This window comes from Scyliorhinus torazame, chromosome 4 (genome assembly GCF_047496885.1).
Source record: "Scyliorhinus torazame isolate Kashiwa2021f chromosome 4, sScyTor2.1, whole genome shotgun sequence".
Lineage (NCBI taxonomy): Eukaryota > Metazoa > Chordata > Chondrichthyes > Carcharhiniformes > Scyliorhinidae > Scyliorhinus > Scyliorhinus torazame.
Window position 1 is genome coordinate 295,768,362 of NC_092710.1, and position 26,328 is coordinate 295,794,689.

Below are 26,328 nucleotides of genomic sequence, written 5' to 3' on the forward strand. Positions count from 1 at the left end.
GAGTTTATGCATGAGTAGTGATTGACTGTGTATAATAAATGTGTTTTGATTTGAACCTTACTAATTGGTGTGTTGAGTTATTGATCAGTACTTGAACCTCGTGGCGGTATCATAAAGATACCTGGAGACTCTAGAGCAAAGGTTATAAAACAGAGCAAATTGAACCAACCAAAAGTTAGCAACACTGTGCTACCATGCCGCCCATAAAAACCAGAGATCAGGTTTTTCTTTTTTCAGAATACAAAAAAGGGTTGTGGTCCGTAAGCTAAATTTCTCTCTGGGATTTGATTTGTTCAGCGCTTAACATCTGCAGTGGTTATAACAGTTGCCTTCTCAAAATTTATATATGGTGTCAATTGGGTGTGTTTTATTTATGAATATTTTACAATGTTAGAAATGCTATATAATATCACCCAATCAGTAACTTGTTCGAAAAAATAATACTAAATTCAACAACCATGTCTAGCCTTCAATATATCCTTGCTGGTTGTCCTCTATGGTGATGAAACTCAATGTTTCCTATTTGATCTTGAATTATTGATTCTAGGAGCATGTTCGCAAACAGCATTACAGCAACTGGTCTTTAGTTACTCCTCTTCCTTCTTGAACAAGGATGAATGAACTATTCCAAGTAATTTGTTGAGCACAGCCTTATTACTCATTCTCAGCTTCCATAATGATACCAGAATGTTGGAGAGCCAAGTGGGGAGAGTATATTTATGCCCCAGATTCTGCAAAGAAATTCCTGATCTTAGCCATGCCTTTTGGAGGTTATGAATGGAGGTCAAGCAGAAACATAGATTTCTTACAGTGGAGAAGGGGGCCATATGTCCCACTGAATCTGCACCAACCCTCTGCAAGTACACCCTACCTAGGCCCACTCCCTTGCCCCATCTCCGTAGCCCCATAACCCCAGCTAACCTGCACATTTTATGCACTATGGGAGGAAAGTGGAGCACCCGGAAGAAACCCGGAGAAAGTGCAAACTCCTCACAGTCACCCGAAGCCGGAATTGAATCCAGGTGCCTGGCGCTGTGAGGAAGCAGTGGTAACCAATGTGCCACCGTGCCGTGCATTACTGCTGTCCTAACATCTCCTGAGGGAGCAGAAGATTTGCAGCTTTCTTTTACTATTGTCAACCATGTGCATAGTTATCTACAGAGGATTGGGATAAAGTTCACCCACGACACCCTTGTAAAGTACTGCATTTTGAACGGAAAAATGTGTTGGGTGTAAACATTCAATGGAAAGATACTGAAATGTGGCTAAACAGAGGACTAGGGGTTCAAGATCACAATTTATGCATAAATTATCTTCAAATAATGAGAGGAGTGGGAAAAGGATCAACAAATAAAACTAGAAGGGTTGATTCAGTGATATAACTTTATCAGTTTTGAGAATCTGGGGCCTGCAATTACTTGTACTTCTTAACATGAAAATGGCTCAAAGACCAGCTAACAATGCAAGAAATCAAAGCCATTAAAATGTGTTTAAATAATCACTTACGTTTCATGTTCATATTGGGAGTTCGGTTCATAAAATGCATGTATAGCTGTGTTGTGTGAATAAGAATCTGGTCACCACTGTATCGAACAGAACGGTACCACCATGTTCCCTTTAGAAGTGAAGAAAAATAAAAGACATTTCAAGTTTATTGCTGCACGCTGCTCCACCACGTGAATACTGGAACAACCAAAGAGCAAGTGCATATTGCATGAGATGGCCTTGCTTTGGATTCATGGACTTCTGCAAATCATCCAAGCACACAATAAAGCTCACTATGAATAACATGCGAGTGATCTTCAAACTGATATTAAAGACTCACCACAACCACTGGAAGGATCACCATGAATGCAAATCCGTACACAGCCAAGACCTGCAAAGTTTAACAAGGGTAGACACGTTATTTTCTTGTTAGAATTCTTAATGTGCTGTAAGATATTAACTTGGTTTACTATACTAAATTGTAGCAAGAGATTTAAAAGACACATCTACAAGGACTGAAATAGAAGGATCTGGTTTCCTCATTATTTGATTACAACTGGAGGCTCTGGGCTCCTATCACTTAAATGTGCCGACACAAGACAAAGGTATTTAAAAAGCAGTCAACAAAGAACAAAGAACAAAGAAATGTACAGCACAGGAACAGGCCCTTCGGCCCTCCAAGCCCGTGCCGACCATACTGCCCGACTAAACTACAATCTTCTACACTTCCTGGGTCCGTATCCTTCTATTCCCATCCTATTCATATATTTGTCAAGATGCCCCTTAAATGTCCCTATCGTCCCTGCCTCCACTACCTCCTCCGGTAGTGAGTTCCAGGCACCCACTACCCTCTGCGTAAAAAACTTGCCTCGTACATCTACTCTAAACTTTGCCCCTCTCACCTTAAACCTATGCCCCCTAGTAATTGACCCCTCTACCCTGGGGAAAAGCCTCTGACTATCCACTCTGTCTATGCCCCTCATAATTTTGTATACCTCTATCAGGTCGCCCCTCAACCTCCTTCGTTCCAGTGAGAACAAACCGAGTTTATTCAATCGCTCCTCATAGCTTATGCCCTCCATACCAGGCAACATTCTGGTAAATCTCTTCTGCACCCTCTCTAAAGCCTCCACATCCTTCTGGTAGTGTGGCGACCAGAATTGAACACTATACTCCAAGTGTGGCCTAACTAAGGTTCTATACAGCTGCAACATGACTTGCCAATTCTTATACTCAATGCCCCGGCCAATGAAGGCAAGCATGCCGTATGCCTTCTTGACTACCTTCTCCACCTGTGTAGCCCCTTTCAGTGATCTGTGGACCTGTACTCCTAGATCTCTTTGACTTTCAATACTCTTGAGGGTTCTACCATTCACTGTATATTCCCTACCTGCATTAGCCCTTCCAAAATGCATTACCTCACATTTGTCCAGGTTAAACTCCATCTGCCATCTCTCCGCCCAAGTCTCCAGACAATCTAAATCCTGCTGTATCCTCAGACAGTCCTCATCGCTATCCGCAATTCCACCAACCTTTGTGTCGTCTGCAAACTTACTAATCAGACCAGTTACATTTTCCTCCAAATCATTTATATATACTACAAAGAGCAAAGGTCCCAGCACTGATCCCTGTGGAACACCACTGGTCACAGCCCTCCAATTAGAAAAGCATCCCTCCATTGCTACCCTCTGCCTTCTATGGCCTAGCCAGTTCTGTATCCACCTTGCCAGTTCACCCCTGATCCCGTGTGACTTCACCTTTTGTACTAGTCTACCATGAGGGACCTTGTCAAAGGCCTTACTGAAGTCCATATAGACAACATCTACTGCCCTACCTGCATCAATCACCTTAGTGACCTCCTCGAAAAACTCTATCAAGTTAGTGAGACACGACCTCCCCTTCACAAAACCGTGCTGCCTCTCACTACTACGTCCATTTGCTTCCAAATGGGAGTAGATCCTGTCTCGAAGAATTCTCTCCAGTAATTTCCCTACCACTGAAGTAAGGCTCACCGGCCTGTAGTTCCCGGGATTATCCCTGCCACCCTTCTTAAACAGAGGAACAACATTGGCTATTCTCCAGTCCTCCGGGACATCCCCTGAAGACAGCGAGGATCCAAAGATTTCTGTCAAGGCCTCAGCAATTTCCTCTCCAGCCTCCTTCAGTATTCTGGGGTAGATCCCATCCGGCCCTGGGGACTTATCTACCTTAATATTTTTTAAGACACCCAACACCTCGTCTTTTTGGATCACAATGTGACCCAGGCTATCTACACCCCCTTCTCCAGACTCAACATCTACCAATTCCTTCTCTTTGGTGAATACTGATGCAAAGTATTCATTTAGTACCTCGCCCATTTCCTCTGGCTCCACACATAGATTCCCTTGCCTATCCTTCAGTGGGCCAACCCTTTCCCTGGCTACCCTCTTGCTTTTTATGTAAGTGTAAAAAGCCTTGGGATTTTCCTTAACCCTATTTGCCAATGACTTTTCATGACCCCTTCTAGCCCTCCTGACTCCTTGCTTAAGTTCCTTCCTACGTTCCTTATATGCCACACAGGCTTCGTCTGTTCCCAGCCTTTTAGCCCTGACAAATGCCTCCTTTTTCTTTTTGACGAGGCCTACAATATCACTCGTCATCCAAGGTTCCCGAAAATTGCCGTATTTATCTTTCTTCCTCACAGGAACATGCCTGTCCTGTATTCCTTTCAACTGACACTTGAAAGCCTCCCACATGTCAGATGTTGATTTGCCCTCAAACATCCGCCCCCAATCTATGTTCTTCAGTTCCCGCCTAATATTGTTATAATTAGCCTTCCCCCAGTTTAGCACATTCATCCTCGGACCACTCTTATCCTTGTCCACCAGTACTTTAAAACTTACTGAATTGTGGTCACTGTTACCGAAATGCTCCCCTACTGAAACATCTACCACCTGGCCGGGCTCATTCCCCAATACCAGGTCCAGTACCGCCCCTTCCCTAGTTGGACTGTTTACATATTGTTTTAAGAAGCCCTCCTGGATGCTCCTTACAAACTCTGCCCCGTCTAAGCCCCTGGCACTAAGTGAGTCCCAGTCAATATTGGGGAAGTTGAAGTCTCCCATCACCACAACCCTGTTGTTTTTACTCTTTTCCAAAATCTGTCTACCTATCTGCTCCTCTATCTCCCGCTGGCTGTTGGGAGGCCTGTAGTATACCCCCAACATTGTGACTGCACCCTTCTTATTCCTGATCTCTACCCATATAGCCTCACTGCCCTCTGAGGTGTCCTCTCGCTGTATAGCTGTGATAGCAGTCGGCTAAATTGAATTTCTGTCGCCTTGTGCAGTGAGCACACACTGCTTCCGTTGTGATGCTCACTAAAGACACATATATTGGTTCAGAATCTATGCCAGAGATCTTGCGACAAATTGAAAACTGGCCTCTTAAAACTACTTGGATCTTCAACTGACAGATACATATTGATTCTCAAAACAAAGGAAAGCCACATTCAAGTCTTCACAGTCTGAAAACGCTAAACATCTATCAGCCTGCTCCCATTGTCATATCCTCTGACCTTAACTGGTTTATTTTACAATATTTATCACTGAATAAAAGCTTCAACAAGAAAACCTATAATTCCTCTATACCAATCGAACTTTACAGATGAATGAGTTACTAAGCGCTCAAGTATTGTTGCTCGATTTACAACCTACCAGCATGGAATTCTTCTGGTCTACAATCCATGATGGGAGGGCTATGCCAAAAGTTGTAGCTGAAATAGAAAAACAGGGGAATTGGTATTTATCAGGACGCACAAAGTAACCCAATAACATTTCTAACTGTAACATGGGTATGGATCACGGAAATTGATTCACCCACGCAAAGAACTCATTTTTATTCCAGTTTGTCATTGGCATCTCAAAATAATCAAAAGGCCCATTTATTAGAATACAAATATACAGCTGTACTCATTCTTCTTGGCCAATTCCTCAGGATCAAGAATTACTCGTCTCTACTCTGGTTCAATACAGAGATGGTTGATCAGTCCAATGTGCGAACAGCTGGCTCTGCCATATTGGGGGAGGGGGGGCAGGGGGTGCTTGAAGGGTTAGGTAGCTGAGATGTTTATAGTTTTGAACATGATCTGATCCCTTGATGTCTGGAACACAGCGGCAAAGGTGTTTCTCTATGTTCGGTGCCTCCCCAAATGAATCTTCTCCATTTTGGTCAATCACAGGCCAGAGATTCCCATGAGTTGGCAGAGATATTTGACCTCCAAAGATGTGCAGGTTAGGTGGATTGGCCATGCTAAATTTGCCCCTTGGTGTCCAAAAGGTTAGGTGGGTTACGGGGATAGAGTGGGGGGAATGGTTGGGTGCTCTTTCGGGGGCCAGTGCAGACTCGATGGGCCGAATGGCCTCCTTCTGCACTGTAGGGATTCTATGATTCAGGGGCCCTTTGAGATCATCCCTAAAGCATTTCCACTTTCCTCCTGCCCAGTAGAGTTGCGTATCTCACTCCAGGCCCCTCCCTCCAGCACCAACCCCAATTCTTCCTCCAACTTCCCCTTTATCTCTTCTAATGGAGCCTTCCCCCATCTTCAGCAACAACCTGAGATCCTTCCTCTCCCCAGCTCATCACAAGCTAACATCCTATCCATCAATGTGTGCCTCGACAACTGTGGGAACGAAGAGAGTTCTTTGTAATCAAAGTTCCGCACCTGCATAAACCTAAACTCACTGCCCCTCGGGTGTTTGTATTTTTCCTTCAACCTCTCTAGTCCTGCAAATTTATCCCCACATCAAATCCCAAATCCTATAGGTTGCGTCTAACCAGGCTGTACAAATCTATGGTTTCCACAGATTGGCAGCAATACCAACATGCCCCTCCAATTTGAAATGCAGTCTAAACTGATTCCAGATTTTAAAGGGATGCCACCTCTACTGGGTTTGTTGTGAATTTGGCTGGGGAAAATGGGAGGAGCAATGACTAATGCCATTAAACACAGGAGACCTCTTCCATTTGCTCCCACCCGACCCCTGCTCTCCCCCACCACCGTCATACCGTCTCAATATTCGCCACCTAATAGTAGAACATTATATTTGGTAACATCAGTCCTCCCAACTGCCGTCCCTCCTGCAGAAAGGCTCTCCGAATTCTGGATGTCTTACCTGCCCACACAAAGGTGAGATTAACTTATCAACCCTAACAACAACAAAAAAAGATTTGGAGAGAAAGGTCGGTAAGGACTGGAACACAAATAGGAATCTCGGCAAAAGTTTCATTTCTTCCTGCCAATGAAAGTGAGAAGGCATCCCACCTCTTCCAAGTACCATTTCACCCCGTGTGGCCAAGTTCAACTTGTGCAGCAAGGCCCAATCATGAGCCACCGGAATCCCTGGATATCCGAACCTCGTCTTGGCCAGCTTGAACAGCAGCATTTTCAAATCCGCTCTCCTACCCAGAGTGTTTCTCCGAAATACTTCGCTCTTGGTCATGTTAAATTTGTACCCAGAGAAGGATTCAAACTTCCTGAACAGCCCCATTATCTTCCCCATACATGATAGAGGGTCCAAGAAGTACAACAGGCCGTCCACATAAAGGGACACCCTATGATCCTTGCCCTTTCTCTCGAAACCTTCCCATTCATTTGACAACTTAAGTGCGATGGCCAAGGGTTCAAATGCTAGTGCAAACAACAATGGGGACTACGGACATCCCTGCCTCATGCCCCTATACAGCGGGAAACATCCTGAGCTCACCACATTAGTCCCAACACTCGCCGTGGGAGCAATATATGAATCTCAGCCAGGCCCAAACCCAAATCGTCCCAGAACCTCAGAGGTACCGCCACTCCACCTGATCGAAAGTCTTTGCTGCATCCATTGAGAGGATTACTTCAGGCACCTTCTCCCTAGATGGGAACATGACCATTTTCAAGGGTCGCCTGATATTGGCCAACAGCTGTTGCCCCTTAACAAAGCCAGCCTGGTCCTCTGCAAACCCTCCAGATGTTTTGCCAAGATCTCAGCTAACACCTTTACACTGGTAACGAAATAGGCCTGTAAGACCCACACTCTACCAGATCCTTGTCCTTGTTCGTGGCCGGCAAATTCCCCCCGCGTCAGAGAGCCATTGTACAGCCCCAAAAAGTGTGATGCTAGTGACACTGAAAACCGCTTGTAAAATTCCACCGGGAAGCCATCTGGTCCAGGTGCCTTCCCCGATTGCATGGAACTGATACACTCCATTACCTCCTCCAGCCTCTAACCTCTGCCCCCTTCCCACCACTGGGATGTCCAGTCCGTCAAAAATTGCTCCAGCTCCGAGCCCTCTACCGGGGGCTCAGACCTATACAGCCCCTGATAAAATGCCTCAAATGCGCAATTGATTTTGGCTGGAGCTCCCCCCCTCTCCCCATCCTTAACCTGGGCTATCTCTCACGCAGCTGCCGGTCATCTCAGCTGCTGGCCATCTCACCATACTCATAGAATGCTCCCCATGAGCAACGCAATTGGTTCACCACCTTCCCAGTCGATACCAAATCGAACTTCACCTGATTTCTCTCCACTAACAGCTCTTTTGTCAGGGCCGTGGAGTATTGCCGACCATCTCCAGAATGAGGCGACCAACCTCTGCCTGTCCACCCTCCCAACTTTGTCCCTGTGGGCCTTATATGAAATTACCTCCCCTCTGACCACTGCTGTCAACGCTTCCCAAAACGAGGCGGGTAGACTTCCCCATTCTGATTGAACCCTACATCGTTCCCTTTTGGCCGAGGCTAGCTTCTCAGCGCTCCTGGCAGACGAGGAGTTCTTTGTCTAACCTCCACAGGGGCTGCTGGGCTCGACCTGCCTCTCGCCTCACAACCACATGATGTGGTGCATGATCCAACATCATTATCGTAGTGTACTCAACCCCTACAACCCTCGGAAGTACCGATTTCCCCATCACAAAAATATATTTTCAGGAATACACCCAATGCACATGGATGAAGGAAAACGCCCTCTCTCCCGGATGACTAAACTCCCACCCCACAGTCCGAAGATGTGGTTATGTGGATTGGCCATGCTAAATTGCCCCTTCGTGTCTAAAAGGTTAGGTGGGGTTACTGGGTTACAGGGATGGGGTGGGGGCATGGCCCTAGGTAGGGTGCTCTTGCAGAGGTTCGGTGCAGACTGGATGGGCCAAATGGCCGCCTTCTGCATTGTAGGGATTCTATGATCAGCTGATGAGAGTCGAGATCAGGGACGGCTGGCAACACCTTCTTAATAAAATCAGTGTTATCCCAATTCGGAGCATAAATGTTGACTAAGACTATCAGCCAGCTCCTCAGCCAAGACCCCACTCACCATCACAAATCATCCCCCAGGATCGAGCACCATACTGTCTGCTGTAAAGGCCACCCTCTTGTTAAACAAGATCGCAACCCCTCTTGACTTTCAATCAAAATTTGAATGGAACGCCTGTCCCACCCATTCCTTCCTTGGCCTCGTCTGATCCTTAACCCTCAAATGCAGCTCCTGCAAGATGATTATATCAGCTCTCAAACTCTTCAAATGTGCAAACACCTTTTGACTGGACCATAAACACCCTCATGCTCCAACAAATTGGCCAGCATCACCGCCCTCTCCCAAACCTAACCACAAAGAAACCTGCATCACCAGCACTCTACCCGTCTTCTGCTCCCCTAAGCACCACCCTTCCCCCCCATCCCTCCCTCCTTTGAACAGGCAGCCTGCCCAACCAACTCCACAAACCCCCCCCCGAACAATGAAAACCCATCTTCCAGGCTACCCGCTGCAGCCCCCTCCCTCACACCACTCCTATTTACTAGCATCCCTGCTAGCAAGGTGACCCCAATTTGGAAAACAAAAGGTATTCAACTGAAACAGCCCAAACTACCCCAAAACTCCACACAAATTAGTGCAAAACGGGAAAAATAGTCAACTCCGGGCTCGGAGTTACCATTATCCCCCAAAATCTTTGACATAATATTTGCAAATCCTGTCCAAAACACTCAACCTCGGACATGCCCACAACATGGGCCTGGTTCGTAGCCTTCCCCATACACACCACACATACCTATCCTTCACCTCTGGAAAGAACAGTCATGTGGGCCCTGTGCACCACTTTGAACCGAATGAGACTTAGTCATGTGCATGACAAGAACGCAGTAACACTCACTCCAGCCTCCAAAGCCCCACCCAGCTCTTCCTTCCACTCACGTCTAACCTCCTCCACCCAGGCTCACTCTTCAATAGCTCCCCATATATGTCAGAGACCTTGCTCGCTCCAATTCATCCTTGAACAGGAGTTTGTCCTGCAGCAGAGGGGAACTTGCTCAGGGTAAGTTTGCGGAGGTTGGAGGAAGTGCGAGAGAAGTTTGAGTTGCCATGGGCGGGGAAGAGTTTAGATATTGGCAGGTGCGGGATTTTGCGTGCAAGGAACTGCCCTTAGTTCCTCGGCTGCTGGACTATACACTGCTGGTGAAGTTGTTGGTCCCTGATGAATGGGGGTTTCGGAGGGAAAGAGAAATTAGGGGTATTTATGGGTAGTTGGGGAAAGGATGGGGTAGCGAATCTGGAGTGAGGTAATGCACTGAATCAACTCAACCTCCTCCTGCGTGAGGATGAGCCTTATACAGTTTAAACTGGTACAAAGAGTCCATATGACATGGACCTGGATGAGTGGGTTCTTTTCAGGAGTACAAGATGTGTGCGAGAGGTGTGTGGGAAGGAGCTGGCGAACAATGGTCACGTTTTGGGGTGTGCAAAGTTGAGTAACTTTTGGGAGACTGTGTTTGAGAGTTTGTGGGGGTCAGGATGACCCTGGACCCTATGGTAGCGATTTTGGGGTGCCGGAAGGCAGGGAGCCGATCTCCGATCGTTTGGCAGCAGATACTACTGAGCTGAAGATCGGGGCTTAGTTGGAGGATTTGTATGAATTTCTTAGGCTGGAGAAGATAAAATTCTCCCTTAAAATTCAATACTTCAAGATTCGCTCCCCCTCCAACCGAATGATTACTGCCCGTGGCAGATCGCCAGCTCTTTGCTTCTAGTGCAGATGTATTTGGTGGCATTTGTGCCTTAATTTCCCTCCGGTAGTACAACTAGCCTCAGGTTTTGACACCCAGATTGATTCTCCTGGTCGTCCACCCTGGCCTTCAAAACCTTGTGGGCCTCCGCCAACATTGATATCTCTGCCTTTAATGAGATAATCCAGTGCTGTGATCCGAAACCGTCCTCTCCACCTCCTGGATCGCCATGCCCTGCGACTCCAGTCACTGCTCCACCCTTTCCATCACCCCGTGAAGAGGAGCTACAACCAACCTCAATCGCCTCAGACAGGTCCTCCCGCATCTCCTGCCTGTACTTCTTGAATTCACCGACAGTGTGCTCCATTGGCGACCCAGTGAGATGCACCATCACTGCGTCAAGAGGGTCCTCTGAATCCTGAGCAGGGGCTTTGTTTGATTTAAGCCTTTATTATAACCTGCCAACATCCCATATCGGAGGAGAACCCAACAAATTTCACTTGCTTTATTCTATTTCCCACCAAAACACCTGCTTACCGAGTAAAAAGGGTCAAAGACCAAGTCTCCAAGCATGAGCCATGTCGTGTGCAACCAATCTGCTCACAGCTGCCACCGGAGTCCATTTCAGAACATTTTTTAAGCAGCTATTACAGATGGTGCCTTCTTGAATGCTTATTAAGAGCAAAGAAGTTATGTTGAACTGGTATAGAGTACAAGTTCAACCTCAACTGGCGATTGAATTCAGTTTCAGAGGCTGCACTTTAGAGAGGATGTGAAGCCATTGGAGTGCAGAAAAGATTCACAAGAATGGTTCCTAGGATGAGGAACTTCAATTATAAAGAAAATTGGAGATGTTAATACTGTTTTCCTGGCAGAACAGCGAGCTGAGAGGACAAGTGGCTGGTTTAGCACAGTGGGCTGAACAGCTGGTTTGTAATGCAGAACCAGGCCAGCAGAGCAGGTTCAATTCCCATATCGGCCTACCCGAACAGGCACAGGAATGTGGCGACGAGGGACTCTCCACGGTAACTTCATTGAAGCCTACTTGTGACAATAAGCAATTATTATCTGATAGAGATATTCAAAATCAACACAAGGCAAACTTTTTTTTTGGAATGCATTCCCGAGTTTGGTGGAGGCGGGTTCAATTGAAGCATTCAAAAGGGAATTTGGACTCTTATCTGCGAATGAAAGATATGTGGAGTTACAGGGAGACGGCAGGAAACGGCACTAAGTTAACTGTTCACCAGGGCGTCATGGTGGCACAGTGGTTCACGCTGGCCCCGGGTCACTGTCCGTGTGGAGTTTGCACATTCTCCCAGTGTCTCATCCCTACAAGCCCCCCCCCCAAAAAAAAAAGATGTGCAGGGTAGGTGGATTGGCCACATTCATTTGCCCCTTAATTAGAAAAAAAAAATTGGGTACTCTTTAAAAAAAATTCTTTTGAAGTTAATAGTTCATTTGGTGCAAACACAATGGGCTGAATGCCTCCTTCTGTACTTCATCAACTCTGCGATTATGGTTGGAAATGGAAAGAATGTCACCGTGGTCTAATTGTAAGGGATCTTCAGAAGTTTGGGTTATAGCTTATGGCTGGAGCCAGAGTGGAGGAGTGGAGGGAACTTTGCTACACATTTTGGGGGGAGGGGTCGGTCACCTTCTACTATTCCCGGGCTCGACTGCTAGCCAGCACTAGTATCAAGCCGTTGATATGAAAACATTTTTAAAATACGTGGCAGCAAAGTGACTCATCCCAATCCTTTCATCAAAAGTACTGTGTAACCAGCAACTGAGAGTTGCACAAAGCAGTCTAGGATGGGACTGGAAGATAATTTTTAAAAGGGGGCAAACTGAAGTGAATTTTCCAAGTGTAAACTGGCAAGAAAAGTAGATCCCTTAAGGATGCCAAAGTACCTTGTGGACCATCTGGATTACCATATTCTTCCCAATTTTTGCGAGACTCCTCATCTGTTAAACTGGAAGACAAGAATTAACTATGTTAAAATTAAAAATTAAAAAACTGATGCGTATAAGTCTAGTAATGTGAAGCTGAAACGCAGTTAGGGACATGGAAAGTGGCATGAAATTCAGGCAAAGCTGTAAAAAGGAAATAACTTTTATTTACTTTGCAGATTAAACATTGTAAAATGTCTCAGAAGTTTTGTCCTCAAAACTTCACAAACCACATAAGGCAAGTTGTTATGGTGGCCTTCATTGCAAAGGGACTTGAGTTCAGGAGCAATGATGCCTTACTGCAGCCGTACAGTGCCTTGGTGAGACCACGTATTCTGTGCAGTTTTGGTCTCCTTGCCTAAGAAAGAATTTACTTGCCACAGAAAGAGTGCAGCGAAGGTTGACCAGACTGATTCCGGCAATGGCAGTATTGATAAGAGGAGAGATTGGGTCGACTGGGCCTGTATTCACTGGAATTTAGAAGAATGAGAAGGGATCTAATTGAAACATACAAAATTCTGACAGGGCTGGGCAGACTGGATGCAACTATGTTGTTTCCACTGGATGGAGGGTCTAGAACAAGGGATCACAGTCTCAGAGTACGGGGTAGGCTATTCAGGACTGAGATGAGGAGAAACGTCTTCACTCAGAAGGTGGTGAACCTGTGGAATTCTCTACCACAGAAGGCTGTGGAGGCAAAGCCACTGAATATATATTTTTTAAATTGATAGATTTTTAGGTTCTAGGGGTGTCAAGGGGTATGGGGAGAGCACAAGACTAGTGTTGTGATAGAGGATCAGCCATGATCATACTGAATGGTGATGCAGGCTCAAAAGGCCGAATGGCCTAATCCTCCTATTTTCACTGAGATTATAGGTAACTTAAGCAAAAACTTGGCAGATTATAAGCAGAGTCACCCAAGAGAAATTGAATTGAATTTGATTTATAGTCACGCGTACGTATAAATATGAACAATGAAGGCCAGCATAACCACTTGCCTTCCTTATGTGATTTGTCAAGCTTTGAGGATATAACGAAGCAAGATCTGCGAAGTAATACAGTGCAAGTATTGTTCTGCAAACAGTCCAGACAGATCATTCCATAAATGAAAAAGAGATGGAAGAATTTAGGGAGAATTGCAAAGCTTAGGGCCGAGACAGCTGAAGGCAGCGATTAAAATTGGAAATACACAAAGAGGCTAGAATTAGAGGAGCGTAGATATGCGAGGGCTGTAGGAGGTTAGTGTGATAGGGAGAGACAAATTAACTGGACAACAATCACTTGAAGGCAGAAATGATATGGCAACTTGTTCTTGTTATTTTAAAAGAGGTTTTGGAATTAATGTAAAATCTGGAATTGATAGACAAGCCCAAAAAAGACATTTTTTAAAGCAGCTATTACAGATGTTACTTTTTTCCCCCCTTCTTGAATGCTTAAGATATACTCTATGATGTGAAGTATAACTGTCAATCAATTTCCAAGGTTTAATCTTTTGACCTAATAAACAGGTACTACAACTGGTTGCAGTTGCTGTTAGTTTGTACAGCAAATCCAGTACCTTGTACGGAGACTGTTTTTCACAAGGTCAACAGAAGTTGAGTCTAACTAAATAATTCATTTTTGTGTATTGATAGAGCAACAACTGTGCATTCATTAAATTATACGGCCACACGTCTTAAAGGCATGCCTCAGTTCAAAAATCAACAAAAACATAATCAATCCCCACCAGAGGCCAAAAGCTGCAATATTTTAGTAATGTTAATTCAGCTGCTAAATAGGAAGGAGGGAAATGCAATTTAATGTACAAATTACTCAGGATTTTCACTGGTAGCACATATATGCTCGGTCCTTTAAACAAGGTGCTATGAGCCCGGTCACCAGCTTTCATAGAAAAGAAACATGCTTATTGAAGAGTGCAATTCCCAAAACACATGTGAAATCTTGGAACCTCTTAAAATAAAATCGAAGATAGTCAGCCACCATAACCATAGAATGCCTAGAGTGCAGAAAAAGGCCATTCAGCCATAGAGTCTGCACTGGCCCTCCAAAAGAACATCCTACCCAGGTCCTCTCCCCTGCATACCCCGCCCTATCTCCGTAAGCTACCTGCACATCCCTGGACACCAAGGTGCAATTTAGCATGGCTAATTCACCCAATCTGCCTATCTGGAGACAGTGGTTACAATGCAATCAGCACAGCCATTAAGCATGTTAATATTACAGGTACCCAGTTTAGCAAGTATAGTAAAGAATTTAACAGGAGGATCAACATCTTGGACTATTTAACAGTCAAATAAATGCAAAAATCATGCAAAATAAATACAAATGCCCATGGGTTCTACCAGAATTTATGTCGGGCCGAGTACTGGTTACCATTTGGAATTAGCAGATAAGAGAGTGAACTCAAATCTTCACACAGCAAGTTGTGAAACAGAATTCAATAAATCTGTTAGTTCATTAATTTCACCGGAGAAAATGACTGAGGATTGTCACAAAAACCAGAAAGGAACCGCTCTAGTCTGGCCGACAAGTGATTCAGCAACTTGAGAAAAAAAAGACAATACCTTTTCAGGAATACCAGAGCTGCATAAATAAATATGGTCCAGCTAGCGCTGCCCACACTTCCTTAGTTGCTCTATCAATACCAGCCTCCCCGACCAGGTGCCGGAATGTGGCGACTAGGGGCTTTTCACAGTAACTTCATTGAAGCCTACTCGTGACAATAAGCGATTTTCATTTCATTTCATTTTCAAGAACATATATTTAAAAGTTAAGTTGCCGGTTCCGGTGGTGGCCATGGAGTAAGAGGTCGGGCATTTGGTAGCTCCCGCTCGGGACGGACCTTTTCTCCCGAATTTTTCGGGATTTTATTGGAAAAAAATCGGTGAAGAGTGAGACAGTGAGGAGAAATCCCCCACCAGTATATGGAGACGTGGACCAGAAGTGGTCGTATAACTAGAAATAGTCGAGCAAAGAAGGCGAGTGCAGAAGTTGCAGCACGGGAAAGCATGGCGGAGGGGCATGCTCCCGGTTTGGTGGCACAGTGGTCAATGGTACAGCTGGTGGAGTTCATTCAGGAGACCTTCGTCAAGCAAAAGACGGACGAGTTAGACCCGATTAAGGCAAGGGTGGAACAGGGGCTGGAAGCACAGGGGCTGGAAGCACACGGACTGGCGTTCCAGAAGGTGGCCGAGCACGAGGGCTATCTAACCGTGTTGGAGGCCGAGGTGGGGCTGATGAGGGACCACCAGAAAAGGCTGCAGGAGAAGGTGGAGGACCTGGAGAACAGGTCCCGGAGACAGAACCTGAGGATTGTCGGCCTCCCGGAGGGCAGCAAGGGATCGGACGCATATGTGGCAAGCATGCTGGAAAAGTTGATGGGGGTGGGCGTTTACTCGACCCTTGGAAATGGTCAGAGCGCATAGAGTGTTTGCGAGGAAGCCGCGAGTGAATGAACCGCTGAGGGCGATGCTGGTGCAAACGCACCGGTTCCTGGACAAGGAACAGATTTTGCGGTGGGCCAAGCAGACACTGAGCTGCAAGTGGGAGATCGGTGAGTTGCGCATCTACCAGGACTTGGGTGCGGAACCGGCCAAAAGACCAAATCGGCCCTCTTCAAGAAGGGGGTGAAGTTTGGACTGTTATATCCAGCGCGCTAGTGGGGCCCCCTCTCCCCACTGTTGTTTGCCCTGGCCATAGAACCACTGCCGATGGCGCTAAGAGCATCTAAGGACTGGAAGGGGGTGGAACATAGGGTCTCGCTTTACGCTGACGATCAGCTCCTGTATATTTCTGACCCGTGGGGGGGGGAAGAGACAGAGAGAGAGAGAGAGAGAGAGAGAGAGAGAGAGAGAGAGAGAGAGAGAGAGAGAGAGAGAGAGAGAGAGAGAGAGAGAGAGAGAGAGAGAGAGAGAGTGGGGAGATGGGGTAGATTATGCGGATCTTAGGGGAATTTGGCCAGTTTTCGGGGTATAAATTGAATATGGGGAAAAGTGAGATGTTCGCGATCCAAGCAAGAGGGCAGGAGAGGAGAGTGGGAGAGTTGCCGTTTTAGAGTGGTGGGAAGGAGCTTCCGCTTTTTGGGAATCCAGATGGCACGGGAATAGGAGACATTAAATAAGCTCAATCTGACCCGGCTAGGAGAGCAATAAAGGAGGACTTTAGAAGGTGGGACATGCTCCCGCTGTCATTGGCAGGGAGGGTATAGACCGTGAAAATGACGGTCCTCCCCAGATTTATGTTTGTTTTCCAGTGCCTCCCCACCTTTACCCAAAGGGCCTTTTTTAAACAGATAAACAGGGTAATTTCGGGTTGTGTGTGGGTGGGTAAAACCCCGCGAACGAAGAAAGTTGCTGGAGCGTAGTCGGGGGGATGGTGGGCTGGTGCTGCCGAACCTGCAGCATTGTGTAAGGACACAAGTCTGGGTGCATTGATAATGGCATCTCTGCCGTTCTCACCGGCCCAGTACTCCACAAGCCCGGTGTTAGTGGCGGCCCGGAGAGTCTGGGGACAGTGGTAACTCAGATAGAGGAGCTAAAGGGCAAATGGGAAGATGAGCTAGTGGGGGAGATAGAGGCAGGACTGTGGGCGGATGCCTTGAGTCGAGTCAATACGTCATCATGTGCCAGGCTCAGCCTGGCACAATTGAAGGTAGTTCACCGGGCACACATGACGGTGGCCTGGATGAGCAAGTTTTTTGGGGTAGAGGACAGGTGTGCAAGGGGGCCAGCAAATAATGTCCATGTGTTTTGGGCATGCCCGAAGCTTAGGGGATTCTGGCAGGGTTTTGCAGATGTCATGTCCACGGTACTAAAAACACGGGTGGCGCCGAGTCCAGAGGTGGCGATTTTTGGAGTGTCGGAAGATCCGGGAATCCAGGGGCCTTTGCCTCCCTGGTAGCCCGGAGACTGATATTGCTAGCGTGGAGAGACTCGAAGCCCCGAGATCGGAGACCTGGGTTTGCGACATGGCTGGGTTTCTCAGTCTTGAAAAAAATCAAGTTCGCCCTAAGAGGGTCAATGCTAGTATTCGTCCGGAGGTGGCAGCTGTTTGTTGACTTATTCGAGGGAAATTAACTGTCAGCAGAGACATGAAATTTAACCGGGGGGGGAAAGAGAGAGAGAGAAAGAGAGAGAGAGAGAGAGAGAGAGAGAGAGAGAAAGGCTATTTTCTGTTTAAGGTAGGAGGGACTTGTTAGGGATGGAGATGATTTACGCAATATGTTTATATCTGGATTTCCATTGTTCACTGTTGTTCTTGCTGTTTTGATTATAAAATTACAAATACCTTAATAAAATGTTTTTTTTTTTTTTAAAGTTAAGTTGCAGGACAAAATAAACTGTATTCCTTTTCCTTTGGTTTGATTCCTATTATTGTAGCTACTACTCACGCAGCATAGGCTTTTGCAATCCTCATAAATAGGACTTCATCGCCTCCTTTATCTGGATGATGCTTGAGAGACAACTGTCGATACTGCTTTTTGATTTCTGATACAGATGCTCCCTAAATTAGGAAGAAATAAATACACACCATTATGGGAAACGTATTCTCCATTTTCTTTCCGACACAAATAAAATTAAAGAATCAGTTTGGACACAGGGCAACATACTTTGGGATGAACTTCGCATTCCAGAGTTATCACAAGTACTGCTCATCAACTTGGATCAAGAATGGGAAATTGTGCACATCTGATTTTTCTGCAATGCTACAAAGCTGTTGAGTACATCTTAAAAACTCCTGCAATTAAAGTTTGTTATATTCTTACAAAGCTGTATTACTATTGATTTGCTACAGTACATTAGTCACTATAGAGATGGCCAAGGCAGTACTAAGCCCGTACCTGGCTGAGATGTTAAATCAAGATCGTATCCATCTGTTCAGATCGACATTAAACATCACCAACTACTTCTACCTCTGGCCTTTAATCCAATGAAATGTCCTAAGGCGCTCCACAGGTACATCATAAAACAAAATACGATATGGCACAGAAGGAGATGGCTAAAACCGGTAGGTTTTAAGCAGAATCTTAAATGAAGAAATCAAGGTGCTGTGACATGTTGGCAACTCAAGGCGCAGCCACCAATGATGGAGTAATAAAAATTGGGGATGTACAGGAGGCCAGATTTAATCAGCGCAGATATCTCAAAGGGTTGTGGGGCTGGGGAAAATTTACAGGAGACTAGGTCATGGAAAGATTTGTAAGCAGGAATAAAGAAGAATTTTAAAATCAAGATGCTACGTGACAGAGTCAATGTAGATCTGTGGGCACAAAGGTGATAGGGGAGGGGGACTTGCTGCAAGTTATGTCATGGGCAGCCAAGTTTTGGATGACCTCAGGTTTGTGGGCAGTAGAATGTGGGAGACCTAGTAAGGAGTGTATCGGGGGGGGGGGGCAAACTGAGAAAAGTTCAGAGAATTGGCCTAGTGTCCTGGCCAGTCATCAAAACCCAACCAGTACTCCCAAAGCTAACCGGTCATTCACCTCATTGTCGTTTAGCAGATTTTTGTGGTGCACAAACTGGCTTCCATGTCGCCATAACAGTCATTGACTGCACTTCAAAAATTAACTTATGCAAAGCACTTTGAGATATTTCTCCACTGTGACAAAGACCTACATAACACTTTCTCACTTTGAAATGCTGCAGCTTTCTCAAACGCTCGAAAATAGACAGGCGGCAGGGTGACATTTCTAACAGACCTACATAGTTTAACTCCACAAACTCCAGCATCCTTCCTCTACCCATGAACCTCATCCACCCTGCAATGCAATACCACCTGTTAAATTTTACATGCCATGTTGTAAACTCCCAGATTAAAATCGGAGTGTACTTCAATTTATTTTTAAAAACATGCGTTGCATAATACACAATAAAAATTAAGGTTCAAAATGTTCTGATGGAATCAAATTCAGCTGGGAGCTGCTGGTAATTAAACTTCGATCACTATCTCACCCCACTTTAAAAGCCCAGAGCAAATCCAGAACACCATTTTCAATCACCATTTAAATTTTTTTAACTCATTGGTATTGCCGAAAACACTTGAAGACTGCTTCAGGAAAATCATTCCTTCTGTTTCCATTTTTAATATTAATCTTCCTGAACACCAAATAGTCTACATTCTTAAAGGAGAAGCTAACCTTAGGTTAACCTCATTATCAAAACAAACTGGTGTAGTTTCCACGACATGACAGGCACGAGGGTTTAAGTAGCTCTTCTGTAAATCTCCATCTATGACATATGGGCAAGGACTACCAGGGCTGGGAACACGTGCTTCAGCACGTCCACTGTGCAAAGAAAGAATTTGTTGACATTCTCATACACCAAGCCACTAAGGTGCATTATGCCCCAAAAGAAAGGATGAAGTTTCACTCCAATGCAAGGTGATTTCTTAGTTTTTGGTATGCCAAGGAGAGAGCAGGCAGTTCTCCTGACCTCACTATATTTCCCACCTGAAGAGAAATCAGGCCACAACATATTCAAGCTGTGCTAATGCATTTTCTATTGGGTCAATCACAATGCGATTTAGTACAAGAGACTTCTTCCATGCCTTCAAGATCATAGAATAGTGCACAAGACACAAAACTAGAATGGGGTGCGAGGTAGGTGGAGAAAGGGTTCACAAGAGAAACCCTCATCATAGGAACATCAAATAATACGGCTTCCTGACTAAAAACACAATTTATAGTTACTTACAGGGTCGACTCCAAGCACTTCGTATGGATTATATTCTTTCTCTCTGTTTTCTATTATTGAAACTTTGTATAAAAGACAGCAGAGTAGCATCCATCCGGAAATCAGCCCTATTTTTCTGTTTAAAAAGAAAATTAGAAAATTGTGTCAAAATTTGCCTAAGCCTTAAAATCATTCTCTTCAAAAAGGATTTTTGTTCTTAGGATATGGTTCTCATTAGTGCGGCTGCATTTACTCCTAGTGGTCCAAGAAGGAAGTGGTGGGCTTTCTCCAGGAACCACTGCCATCCTTGCAGTGATGCTGTTCCCACAATGGTGTTAGGTAGGGAATTACAGGACTCAGAACCAAAGAATAAACAATGATTGGCATCCAAGTCATGACATTGTGCAACTTGCAGGGAAAATTGGACTGTCTCACATCCAGAACTGACAACGTAGAAAGAGATCCTGCTAAGAGAGTATCAGGAGTTAGGTGGTGAATTGAACAGCAGGACTTCGCCGGTAATAACATTCAGATTACAGCACGAACTATGTGCAAACTGGTATTGGGACAAGTAGGTTAGGAAAGGCAGTGAATGGCTGGAAGAATGGGGTGGAAAGGGGGAGAGGGGAGGGGGTGGTGGCAGAACAGGCTGAACCTAACCCTAATGGAAATTATAACCAGGGCTGCAAGTAAGACTTGAAACAAAGGAGGAGGCAGCTGCAAGACAAAACTGAAGGAAATAAACATTATTTAATAAATAATGATCCATCAACCTAAAAGGTATATGCTATAGACTACCAAATAGTGTACGGTTATTGGAGGAGGAAATACATGTGCAAGTCTACATGACGAGAAAATATGAATAAATATATAAAAATAAACAAATTAAAATTTAAAATATTTTTTACAAATTTAAAATAAAATTTAAAATGATAAATAAAATATATACATACACACATCACAGTAGGGGAAAAAATTATGAAGATTGTTAAAATAAAGTAATAGTGCTACAAAGGAAGGAACAACGGAAAATTGAAGAATAGGCCCATTAAAGAACAGGGAAGATAAACTTACAGCTAACGAAGAAAAGGCATAAGAGCTCATGGTGCATGGAGTAACATACGAGTTAACCAATCCTCTATTCCAGCAAACAAGAAAGAGTAGGCATAAATGGGACATTTTCAGTAGGCAAGATGTAATGAGTGGAGCGCCGCAGGGATCCTTGCTCAGGTCTCAACTACTCAATATTCACATCAGAGCCTTATACAGTCTCAGAAACGTCCCTGGTCTTGTATTGTAGCCCTCTCGACATGAATGCTAACATTGTATCTGCCTTCTTAACTGCCGACTGAACCTGCACATTAACCTTAAGAGAATCGTGAACAAGGACTCCCAAGTCCCTTTGTGGTTCTGATTTCCTAAGCATTTCTCCATTTAGAAAATAGTCTATGCCTAAATTCCTCCTTCCAAAGTGCATAACCTCACACTTTTCCACATTGTATTCCATCTGCCACTTCTTTGCCCACTCTCCTAGCCTGTCCAAGTCCTTCTGCAGCCCGCTTGCTTCCTCAATACAACTTTTCGCTCTACAGATCTTTGTATCATTCGCAAACCTAGCAACAGTGCTTTCAGTTCCTTCTTCCAGATCATTAATGTCTATTGTGAAAAGTAGTGGTCCCAGCACAGACCCCTGAGGCACACCACTAGTCACCGGCTGCCATCCTGAAAAATACATCTTTATCCCTATTCTCTGCCTTCTGCCAGTCAGCCAATCCTCTATCCATGCCAGGATCTTACTCTTAACACCATGGGCTCTTAACTGTAGGAGACTGTTAAATATGTTATGGTCTCAGGAGGAAGCAGTTCAGAGAAGGTTCACTCGACTGATTCCTTGGGTGAAGTTTAGAAGATTGAGAGGAAATTGTATTGAAACATGAGGGGATGTGGCAGGACGGATGCTGAAACAATGTTTCCCCTTGTGGGAGAGACTAGAACTAGGGGAAAGTTTAAAAGGCTCCCCCACTTAGTCGAAGATGAGGAGAATTTTTTCTTGAGGGTCACAAGTCTCTTCCTCAGGGAGCAGTGAAAAAGGGTCATGAAATATTTCAAGGCAAATATGGACTCGCTTATCAATCAAGAATCCAAGGGTACCAAGAGTTGGTAAGGAAAGTGGAGCTGAGGCCATCAGAACAACCATGATCATATTGAACGGCAAACTCCTGGTCCTAATTCATATTTTCGCATATGTATTTTAAAAAACATAGTAACAACGGAAAAACGGAAAATAATTGACAAACCAGCAAAACTAAAGAGGATTACATCCTAGATCCAGACTGAATGAAACCATGTATACTTGAGGAAACGAGGCAGAAGATAGCAGAGGCACTATCCAATGGAAGAGGTGATTGTGCCAGGTTTCCAGACAACTAATGGAAGATGGAACTCTCAATCAGTCAGCTTAATGTTAGAGATGGTAAACGTACTGAAATCCGCTCTAAGAATATATTAGAATATCTAGAGACAGAAAATATAAAACTCAGTATGAATTTTGAAAGGCTAACATGCATAACTAACCTGATAAAAATCTTTTGGAGAGATAATGGAAAAGTTGATGCGGGAAATACACATCATATTATTGGATTTTCCAACAAAAAAAAACCTCCAGTAAGGTATCACTCAGGAGGCTGATTTCAACAGATGCGTGAAGTCGGGAATGAATAGCAAGTTAGTTTAAAAAATGGAACGCAAAGAGCAGGGTAAAGTGTAGTTCTTCAGGTTGGAGGAAGATAGAAAGTGATCTACAAGGATCAGTTAAATTTCAACTATCTTGAACATAGATAAATGCAATGGACTACTTCAGGTGTGGGTCACGCCATTCCCACCATAGTCCCGATCACGGGAGAAGGGCCCAATAGCCACTACTGGCTTTTACATCCGAGAATGGCAGCTGCTGCCGCCTTTTAAATGGAAATAAAATGAGGCTGTGTGGAATCTTCCAGCCATAAGCGGCAGCAGAGTCGGTCATGCGCCCTGCACATACACTTGGCATCAAGCATCCTTCAGGTACATGCTTTTGGTGGCAAATCGCTTCCAATTTCCAGCTGCTGGCAAGCAAGGCAAGTGAACTGTGAAAATGCATGGTTTTCTTAAAAGTAAGAGGTGGCCAGAGACTCAAATAGGCAGTTAACCGATTGGGACAGGATCACACAACACAATTGGCTGGAGAGCGCTGGACAGGAGAGTCCAGGACATGACAGAGCAGTGCTAGCGTGAGCTCTGTACAGAGCTCCAGGATCTCTGGTTAACAGTCTACAAAAGAAGAAACTTAATTCAAGAACAAAGCAGGTCAGTCATGCCAACGTAAACATGAATGCAAAGCACACGCGTGTTATACGCAAGGAAATACTAGCAAATGAAAGATGTTTCAGGTTTTGAAAAAGTGGTGGGTGAAAAATTCCTTTCGAAGTCCTTGTTTGGGTGGGGGAGGGTAAGGTCAGCAAGGAGCCTTCTTCTTTGAGCTGAAGAGTGGGGGGGGGGGGGGAAAGAAAGAGGGAGGGGGGGGGGGTCGTTAGGATGTGCCTCTGGGCAGGGGCAGCCGCGCCAGCAGGTTATGCTGGTGAACGGAAGTGAGGTGGCGGGGGAGAAGGCCACGAGGGGTGGCCGGGGGGAGGGGGGGAGGAGAAGAAGGGGAAGGGGAAAAGGGGGGGTACAGTAGGGGGTGAGAGTTGACATAGTCAAGGGCCATCTGGGATGGGCTAGGTACAGAGTGGAATTAAAGGGGCAGGAGTTAAGTGGGGAAGATGACGGACGGTAGAGGGGATTGGAGGCGCATGCCTCCGGTAAGGGTGGTAACGTGGAACGCACGGGGACTGAATGGGCTGGTTAAAAGGTCGCGGGTGTTTGTGCACCCCAGGAGCTTGAAAGCAGGGGTGGTCTTTTGTCAGGAGACTCACCTCCGTGTGAAGGACCAGGTTAGGTTAAGGAAGGGGTGGGTTGGGCAGGTTTTTCATTCGGGGTTTGATTCGAAATCGAGGGGTGTAGCGATTTTAATGAGCATAAAAATGGGATTTGTGAATGCGAAGAGGTGAGGGATCCAGGTGGGAGATATGGGATTGTGAGTAGGGTATTGGAAGGGGCACCGGTAGTGTTGGTAAATGTGCATGCCCCAAAGTGGGTTTTATGAGGGGGTTGCTGGCAGCAATCCCGGATTTGGCCACGTACCAATTGATCATGGGAGGAGATTTTAACTGTGTCCTGGAGCCAAGGGTGGATTGATCGAGCTCCAGGTCGATGGGTAGGGTACAAATGGCAAGGGAGCTGGGGGGGGTTTATGGTCGATCCATGGCGCTTTCAGAACCCAGGGGGAAGGGAGTATTCCTTCTTTTCACACGTCCAAAAGGTGTATTCGAGGATTGATTACTTTGTAGTGAGTCGGGAGATTTTGGTTGGGGTGGAGGGGGCAGTTATCTCGGACCATGCACCCCACTGGCTGGATATTCGGTTCAGTACGGGACGAGAGCAGAGGCCGGGGTGGAGGTTTGACTCGGGGTTGTTGGCGGATGGAGGTTTTTGTGATAAGGTGCGGTTAGCGATTAGGGATTATGTGGAGTTCAATCAGAATGAGGTGGTGTCGGCAGGCATTTTTTGGGAAGCACTGAAGGCAGTGGTCCGGGGAGAAATTCTCATTTACAGTTCGTGCGAATAAGGAAAGGAGGGCGGAACAGGACCGTCTAGTGAGCGAGATAGTGGAGGTGGACAAGGAATATTCGAGGGTGTCCACCGTGGAGGGGTTGGCGAGGAGGAAAAGGTTGCAGGGGCAATTTGACAAGCTGACAACGGGGAGGGCGGTAGGGTAACTGCATAAGGCAAGAGGGGTGCAGTACGAGTATGGGGAGAAGGCGAGCTGCCTGCTGGCGCACCAGATGTGGAGGCAGCCTGCATCCAGGGAAATATGGAAGATCCTGACTGGGGCTGGGGATGCGGTGTCAGAGACAGGGAAGATAAATGAGGCATTTAGAGAGTATTACCAGGGACTTTATGAGGCAGATCCAGGAGGAGAGGAGCGGACCTGGCACCACATCTGTTGGGGGTGTTGAATGAAGCACTGGAGAAGGGGGAGTTGCCGGAGACGATGAAGAAGGCAGTAATCACACTAATCCCAAAAAAAGGGAAGGATCCGGTGGGATGTGGGTCGCATAGACCCATATCACTATTGAACACGGATGTATTGGCTAAGCTGTTGGCAGGGAGGATGGAGGATTGTGTCCCGGAGGTGGTTGCAGAAGATCAAACAGGCTTCGTGAAGGGCAGGCAGCTCGCGAGTAATATGAATGAAATGAAATGAAAATTGCTTATTGTCACAAGTAGGCTTCAAATGAAGTTACTGTGAAAAGCCCCTAGTCGCCACATTCCGGTGCCTGTTCGGGGAGGCTGTTACGGGAACATAATATAAGATGGCTGTTGAATGTGGTGATGAATCCGTCAAGAGCTCTGGTACCGGAGGTGGTGGTGTCCATGGACGCGGAGAAAGCATTTGATCGGGTGGAGTGGCGGTACTTGTTCGAAGTTTTGGGAAGGTTTGGATCGAGATTTGTGGCTTGGGTGCAGTTGCGGTATGTGGCGCCAAGAGCGAGGGTGAGGACGAATGATATGAGCTCACAAAGCTTTGACTTACACAGGGGTACGAGGCAGGGGTGACCGCTGTCGCCACTGCTGTTGGTGATGTCTCTCAGAGGGTCGGCAGAGTGGCAGGGGATAATGAGGGGACAGAGGGAGCATCGGGTGTCGCTCGATGCAGATGACCTCCTGCTGTATGTTTTGGATCCGTTGGAGAGTATGGGAAGGATTATGGGCCTGTTGGGGAGGTTTGGAGGGTTCTCGGGATACAAGCTGAATGTAGGGAAAAGCGAGGTGTTCCCGGTGAATGAGCTGGCACAGCGGGCTAATTTAGGGGGGGGGGAATGCCATTTACGGTAGCGAGGGATAGGTTTAGGTATTTGGGGATTCAGGTAGCGAGCGAATAACGGGGCTCCATAAGTGGAACTTAACAAAGCTGGTGGAGGAGGCCAGGGAGGATCTTAAGAGGTGGGATGGACTGCATTTAACATTGGCGGGGAGGGTCCAAGTGCTGAAAATGAATATTCTGCCGAGGTTCTGGTTTATCTTTCAGGCTCTCACGACCTTTATACCAAAGGCCTTTTT

At 45.8% G+C, this 26,328-nt stretch overlaps 1 protein-coding gene across 1 annotated transcript in view; it reads right to left on the reverse strand.

Annotated features, from left to right (window-relative positions):
• sec63 (SEC63 homolog, protein translocation regulator) overlaps nt 1–26,328 on the reverse strand; it is a 141,356-nt gene that overhangs the window by 58,089 nt on the left and 56,939 nt on the right. The window contains exons 3-8 of the mRNA XM_072499956.1: nt 20,149–20,263; nt 17,847–17,959; nt 12,419–12,480; nt 5,181–5,239; nt 1,826–1,876; nt 1,507–1,615 (exon numbers count right to left, since the gene is read on the reverse strand). Coding sequence (XP_072356057.1) covers nt 1,507–1,615; nt 1,826–1,876; nt 5,181–5,239; nt 12,419–12,480; nt 17,847–17,959; nt 20,149–20,263 — 509 coding nt within the window. The remainder of the gene's footprint in view (nt 1–1,506; nt 1,616–1,825; nt 1,877–5,180; nt 5,240–12,418; nt 12,481–17,846; nt 17,960–20,148; nt 20,264–26,328) is intronic.